This window comes from Dreissena polymorpha, chromosome 10 (assembly GCF_020536995.1).
Source record: "Dreissena polymorpha isolate Duluth1 chromosome 10, UMN_Dpol_1.0, whole genome shotgun sequence".
Taxonomy (NCBI): domain Eukaryota; kingdom Metazoa; phylum Mollusca; class Bivalvia; order Myida; family Dreissenidae; genus Dreissena; species Dreissena polymorpha.
In genome coordinates this window covers 78631904-78639668 of record NC_068364.1, presented here as the reverse complement: position 1 = coordinate 78639668, position 7765 = coordinate 78631904, and the positions used below count along the sequence as shown (strand labels likewise).

The 7765-nt window shown below is 38.5% G+C and overlaps 1 protein-coding gene across 1 annotated transcript; it reads left to right on the top strand.

Annotated features, from left to right (window-relative positions):
• On the top strand, positions 1-1149 carry LOC127849260 (uncharacterized). The gene is made up of 2 exons (XM_052381979.1): positions 1-85; positions 524-1149. Exons 1-2 carry the CDS (start codon positions 1-3, stop codon positions 1147-1149), a joined length of 711 nt encoding a protein of 236 aa, XP_052237939.1.
• Positions 1150-7765: the final 6616 nt, after the last annotated feature.

Sequence of the window (7765 nt, the reverse complement as noted above, 5' to 3'; positions counted from 1 at the left end):
ATGACAAACTTCGATCCTTCTAAGGACACAGAATTATGGGTAGGCGCCAGTCCTGTCGGTGTTTCTGGAATACTAATTCAGGACAGTAAGATAATTGCATACGGAAGCATGTCACTCACCCCAGTCGAACAGCGCTACAGTCAAGCAGAACGAGAAGCTCTCGCCTGTGTTTGGGGATGTCAACATTTCCATTTATACTTGTTTGGCAAAGCATTTAACCTCATCAGCGATCATCGGGTCTGGAGTTAATTTTTAACAACACAAAGCAGATCCAGTCAGCCCGTCTTGAACGATTGTGCTTAAGATTGACCACATAAAACTTTTAAGTTAAGTACCGTGCTGGGAACCAAATGATCGCCGACTACTGCTCCAGACATCCGATTAAAAAAATCAAAGCATACAACGTAGCAGAAGAATACGTTAACATCATCGCGAGCAATTCTGTGCTAAAATCGTTAACCCTCTCAGAGGTCTGGCGTGCCACCCAGACAGACTGACTGTATAATTCAGTGTTTGGTTCAAGCTGTTAAAAACAACACGTGGGGCAAACACAATTGCTCGCAGACAGACAGTTATCGCAGTTATGTAAACGTTCGCGAAGAACTGACCGTGGTGTCACTCTCAGATGGACACATTTTATTGCGTGGCACCCGATTGCGTTTCCCAGAATCATTGCAGGATAAGGCCATTAACCTGGCACACGAGAGTCACCAAGGTCGAGTCCGCACACGAGAGTCACCAAGGTCGAGTCTGCACACGAGAGTCACCAAGGTCGAGTCCGCACACGAGAGTCACCAATGTCGAGTCCGCACACGAGAGTCACCAAGGTCGAGTCCGCACACGAGAGTCACCAAGGTCGAGTCCGCACACGAGAGTCACCAAGGTCGAGTCCGCACACGAGAGTCACCAAGGTCGAGTCCGCACACGAGAGTCACCAAGGTCGAGTCCGCACACGAGAGTCACCAAGGTCGAGTCCGCACACGAGAGTCACCAAGGTCGAGTCCGCACACGAGAGTCACCAAGGTCGAGTCCGCACACGAGTCACCAAGGTCGAGTCCGCACACGAGAGTCACCAAGGTCGAGTCCGCACACGAGAGTCACCAAGGTCGAGTCCGCACACGAGAGTCACCAAGGTCGAGTCCGTTGTAAATCATTACTGCGTGAAACCTGTTGGTTCCCTTACATGGACAAACTTATAGACGACAAATGCAAACATTGTATACCCTGCATGTCCCATCAAACGAAATAGAACAAGAACCAGTTAAGCCAAGCCCGTTGCCTAAACGTCAGAGGGATGAAATTTCGGTAGATTGCTGTGGCCCAATGCCTTCGGGAGAATACTTAATGGTAGTTATTTGTTACTACTGTAGATATCCAGTGGTCTAAAAACTCAACCACGTAGCTGCACAAGCCGTTTACAAATTTCTAGAGAGAATCTTTGGACTGTTTTCAATACCAAACGTTGTCAAAACCGACAACGGATCGCCGTTCAACAGCCATACATTGTGCGTTCTCAGAATTTTCCGAATCACAGGAAAAGAACATCCCTTCACCGAAAAGCCAACGGTACAGCAGAGGCTTTCATGAAACCTCTAGTCAAATGTATGAAAACAGCACTGGCGTCCGGACAAAACTACAAATCAGAACTTTAAAAATTGCTTATGAACTACAGAAGCACCCCGCACCAAGCACTGGAGTTTCACTATTTGAACTAATGTTCAAAATGAAAACAAACCTCCCGCAATTTTCGTTACCGCCAAGTCGTAAACGAAAATATGTCAAGGAACGTGACACAAAAGTGAAGCAGAAAAACAAATACTACGCCGATAAACGGAATAAAGCAAAAGCATCTGCGTTACGACCAGGAGACAAGGTTCTGGTCAAACAGCAGATGCGAATCAAACTCGTACACCGTTTTCGCCAGTTCCCGGAAGTCGTGTCGCGCAAGCTTAAGGGTTCCATGGTAACTGTTCGACATAAGGATCGAACCCTAACACGCGATGCCTCTCACTTCAAGCCTGTGCTGGCTTTACCACTGTCTCACGATGACCTTCGTACGCCAGGAAATAGCCGTCCATCAACCCGTACAACAACCGCTCAGACGTTCGAATCGTCAAGGAAAGCCGCCGCGAAAATACGACAATGACTAACAAACCGCAAATGTGACACATGGTACAGTATGTATAAGAATAACGTGCGCGCTAGTGTATTATTCATGAATGGATTTGTTAATAATGATCATGTATATACAGACCGGACTATAAATACGCGTTAGATAACTGCAGTTCAAAAATATTTTTTGAAAGGACATTCTCCCGACACTCTCTGAGTATAAATTACTGGAATAATTTGACTAGACTTTCTTCAAACTTTTTGGCATCTAAATTTACTTTATGCATTTTAAATCATGCATTTTTATTTGAAGATAAAAGGGATGTAATGTCCAACCAAAACTTGAAAAGGCTTTTTTATAAGTCTAAAATTGTCAAATCATCTCCAAATCTAACTCTATAAGTTGAACCTTAGAAACATAGTATTGAAATCCCTTTTATTATCAATTTTAAAGTATGTGTAAGCATTTTTAAATCAATAACATAAATCTCCCAATTTTAGGCAAAAGTACGCGGTACTTCCAAATCCAAAGGGACCCGGCCCCATTTCCAAAATGGTGTTAACACTGAGTAGAATTTATGTCTGAATAGAATATCAGGTGCTTGTGTTTTTGTAATGTTAAAGAAAAATGGTTTCCATGACAAACTGATATTAATTGCAATATCATTAAACATGGTTTTATTATAATTATTATAACATTTGCTTATTCTTTTCATGGCGGAGTGGTGTAGTGGCTATGGTGTCCGCCTAGCGATCGGGAGGTCACGGACTCGATCCCCACCGTGGGAGCGTTATTGGGGAGATTCCCCCCCCCCCCATAGACACCAAGTACTGGTTCTAGTCCCAGGAAACGCATAAAACCTGAACAGGCTGCGAGTTTATCGCAGGCGGTTCTGGTTTCATGCTGTTTGCACGTAGCCATTTTCACTTTGCTTCGAAGTGGGAAAGGGTTAAACATTTTAACTTATTTGAAAAGTAAACCTGGTTGCTTATTACAACACTTCAATGTTGAATAATTTCTGGACAAAGTTTGAACTGTGGAGCTCCTTGAAGCCTGTTTAAACCACCAGTGCTTTTGAGTTTACTGTCCAAAGGTGTTGACATCAGTTTTGATCATGTTTGTGCGTTTATTATGTATATGCATGTATTGTCTTGTGCATTTGTTTTGTGTCTCATTGTTTGGCAATATTTAGTTTCTTGTCTAAAATTAAGGACCACATTCTCTTATAGCGATTTTCTGTTCCCAATTGGTAAAACAATGCGCAAACAACCCTGAAATTGGGAAAATTCGCGCCGTGAAATTTTCATATTGGGAAATAGGTGTATTTAATTTTCGCTCCCAAATACGGTACTTTAAAATTGATAATTAAAATTGATAACTAAGTGTTGTCAAGTTGTTAATAATATATTTACTTACGTTCAAGCCATGGAGCTGCAAAGGGAAACTAACTTAATAATATTTATAACAAAATCAACTGGGATTTTTTCACAGTGTTTGGGAAATTTGAAGTTTCTTTTCCTAATTTGGAAAGTGCCGGTTTCCGGTACTTTATAAAGTAGGAAAAAATCGCTGTGTATTTCGCTCCTGCTAATGTATTTTATGTCATTCATCTATATTTAGTCCATTTTTTCAAATAGGTATTTTTTCGGTGTGAAAACCAGTGAATTTAAAATGTGTTTGTGATAACAAAATATGCGTTAACATTCAGCAAAAATTGCTATATGTTGTGTAACGTAATTACTCTTAGTTTTCGGACACTTAATGTGTGTCTGAAAATTTAGATACGAAAAGTAACTATTTAAAAAACACAGGTGTTGGAAAATTTAGACACATACTAAAAATATTTGTATACTTAATGGCTGCCTATGGATCTGTTAGCTACAATAAACTTGTTGATAATGGGAATGACCTACAATATCGTAACATTTTGTTATGAAGTGGTTCGACTTTTGTTTGTTTTTGATCTTTATTTGATTTTCTTTATAGCACCTTTCACTCTTCTCGCTGTTATGTATGATCTTTGATATAACGACAATTGGGTTTAATTTAATCATGCAAAACTGTCTTAACATTTGAAGTCTGTTATACAATAATGTAAACATTTGACCTTTTTGCCGTTTGTGCCGACCCATTATAATCCATGTTTAACGTTACAATGTAAATAGCTGGGCGAAACATCTATGCAAAAAGAGACACATTTAAAACCAAATACACCCCTCTAAGCCCATAGCCAGAACCAAACCAATCATTGATTGTACATAATTTATGTACTACACGTCTTTTTAAGCAGAAAAGACATTCAAGAAACGTGTAACATGGCTTGGTGATGAGGACTTATGTTGTAATATCGCAGTGCTAAATACGTCAAAACGTTCCATGTCATAATTTCAATCGTTTTGCTTTTATACACTATTTCATGTTCTTGTCGACCTATACAATTTATCAAGCCATTGAGGTGTATGCATATTAGTCAATGTTATTGACTCCAATATATCCAATATTAATTATCTTATTGATATTTGCTCAATAAACATAATGCATAAATTATAAACAACAAAATTACAGTCCAAATTTAGAATAAATATAGCATGTTCTTTTAGTAAAAAATGTTATCATTAAAATATGCATAGAATGTTATTCCTCCAATACTCAATATCCTTAAAAAATATTGCTCAAAACTCTATTTTACCATATACCATCTGGCATTTTTATCTATGGCATTTAACCACTTCCGGCATTTTTACCTCTGGCACTTTTACCCATGTCATTTTTACCTCTGGCATTTTTATCGCACACCAAAACTTATACTACGGGAATGCACATAATATGTGTCCTCACATGCCTTATTATGAGTGTATTTCTTCACGATCGAAATATATCGTATGCTAATATTTGATTAACATGCAGTTTTCTCTCGATACATTTAACACTTTCACAGCCGCGTCATGCGAAAATGGGTCTTATGCGTTTCGGCCAACGTATATTAAGCCCAACCTGTGCATTTGCGCAGTCAGGTCAGAGGCGATGCTGTTCGCTATAAAATAACCCAAAATGTTATGGTCTCATTATGTATCTCCTGACCAGACTGAGAGATGCACAGGCTGAGTGGGCTATACATATGATGGGCGCATATGGCATAAGACCCATTTTTGCATGACGAGGGTCATTAAAAATCTCATCGCGAATCGTTAATGGCAAATTTTAGCACAATGCTTTCCGATACAAAATTGTATTCAAAAAAGCAAACTTGTAAATAAGGGCAGCCTATCCAGGCGTTTAGGAACGATTTCTAGACGTGCTGACCGAGTCCGGCAAACATTTGTGGTTGGATAATTAATCGATTTTCCTCTTATCGTGACACTATACGATTTGTTTGTTTTGTCATCTTGAAAGCAAAACTGTGTTTATCGATAGTTAATTATATATTTCTCGGACGATTTAGTGAACGAATACTGACCCTGAAACTCTGCGAGATGGATTTGAACGCGTAATTGTAACTGGACCACAATTTGTGTCATTTGGACATACAGTGAGTAGTCCGGAATTCCTTACACTGAATAGTGATACATCCTTTGCGATGAGCACAGGCACAGTGATGTAGCCAAAATTCAGATGTTTTATCTAGAATCAGCCTATGAAATATTCGAATATATTCATGCGTGTCTGCTGGCGTTATGTAAAAGTTATTTTAGGCGAAAAGCTGGGTAAAACAGCCACGCCAAAAAAGAGCATTATTGCTCTATACCCATGTTAAGGTCAGAGTTGTCGACATCGCGTGAACTGCTAGGATAGCAAGTAATGCATAAACAACAAAGTACGGGTCATTCAGATGTTTTATCTAGAATCAGCCAATGAAATATACTTTATGTACCTTTTTGCCGTTTGTGCCGACCCATTATAATCCATGTTTAACGTTACAATGTAGAAAGCTGGGCGAAACATCTATGCAAAAAGAGACACATTTAAAACCGAATACACCCCTCTAAGCCCATAGCCAGAACCAAACCAATCATTGATTGTACATAATTTATGTACTACACGTCTTTTTAAGCGGAAAAGACATTCAAGAAACGTGTAACATGGCTTGGTGATGAGGACTTATGTTGTAATATCGAAAAACTGATGTCAACACCTTTGGACAGTAAACTCAAAAGCACTGGTGGTTTAAACAGGCTTCAAGGAGCTCCACACTTCAAACTTTGTCCAGAAATTATTCAACATTAAAGTGTTCTAATAAGCAACCAGGTTTACTTTTCAAATAAGTTAAAATGTATAACCCTTTCCCACTTCGAAGCAAAGTGAAAATGGCTACGTGCAAACAGCATGAAACCAGAACCGCCTGCCATAAAGTCTTTATGACTACCTAATTCATGAGTAAAAAGTATTACTCGCAGATCAATGATCTTATTGTATATTTTGAATTTGTATATTCCAAAAAAATAAATAAAAGGATCTCTATGTAAATTGCTACACACAGTTTGTAAAACCAATGATATTGCACAATCTTAATTTAAAATAATGAACGGTTGTTTACGTCATCAAATGCGCTATCAGTTGCATGAAAAGTAAAAGTAAGCCGGTTTTGAGAAAAAAGCGATTCCAAAACCCGTTCAGACGCCATTTTGTTTTAACGCTCCGGTCGCCAATTACGCAACGTCAACGCGTGCCGACGATCCGCCGTTGCTGCGAGTTAACCGGAAGTTTGACAATAACCGATTTTGGCACAGTGTGCCAACAACCGGTTATTTGCACACTTGCTTAAAACCGGGGTTTTTAACGAGTTATTTGCGAACTAAATATAGTAACATATGCAATAAACTATTTTTATACTATTCTTCACAAATTTACACTCTACGAACTTTGCATTTATTGATTCATACTGGTGCAACATTTTCTCACTAATTCATAGGGAAAATATTAAGGTTTAGAAATGCACAGATCTATCAATAACCACAGGCACTCGGCATTAGCTACAACCCCCATCCCCCAGCTGCTTCCCCTCCCAATGCTCTCAAAATTGTCCATTGGTAATACAAAATAACAAGACAAAAAGTTTGTCGAAAAAATATTTTTTTTTACTTGTATATGTTTTATATATTTATTGATAGCTCTTTGAGTCTTTGAGAAAGGAAAAAGCCTGGGTTTTGACAGCTATACGCCGAACAAAGAAAATTGATTTGAAGATTTTCAGAGCGTAAAAAATTGACGGTTTGGCTTTTAAGAGTTACGTTGTGTTACTTTAAATATGATAGGAAGCTTAAGCATAGTCGCGATCGACTTTATGGGGTATTATTGATTTTAAAGGGGCCTTTTCACAGATTTTGGCATGTTTTGAAGTTTGTCATTAAATGCTTTATATTGATAAATGTAAACATTAAATTTTAAAAGCTCCAGTAAAAAATCAAAAATAAAATTTAGAAAAGGAAAAAAAGTAGCCTGCAGCAGGGCTCGAACCAGTGACCCCGGAATCCTGAAGTAAAAATGCATAAGCAAACTGAGCTATCCTGCCAAGCAAAAAACATCAGTATTGAATGTATTTTATACGTTATATAAGCAATCTTCGTAGTTTCACAAATTTAAACAACAACAGAACTCTCCAAATTATTCAATCGTTTCGCGTTGCAAGGATTTATATTTTTTAAGTTTTTAAAT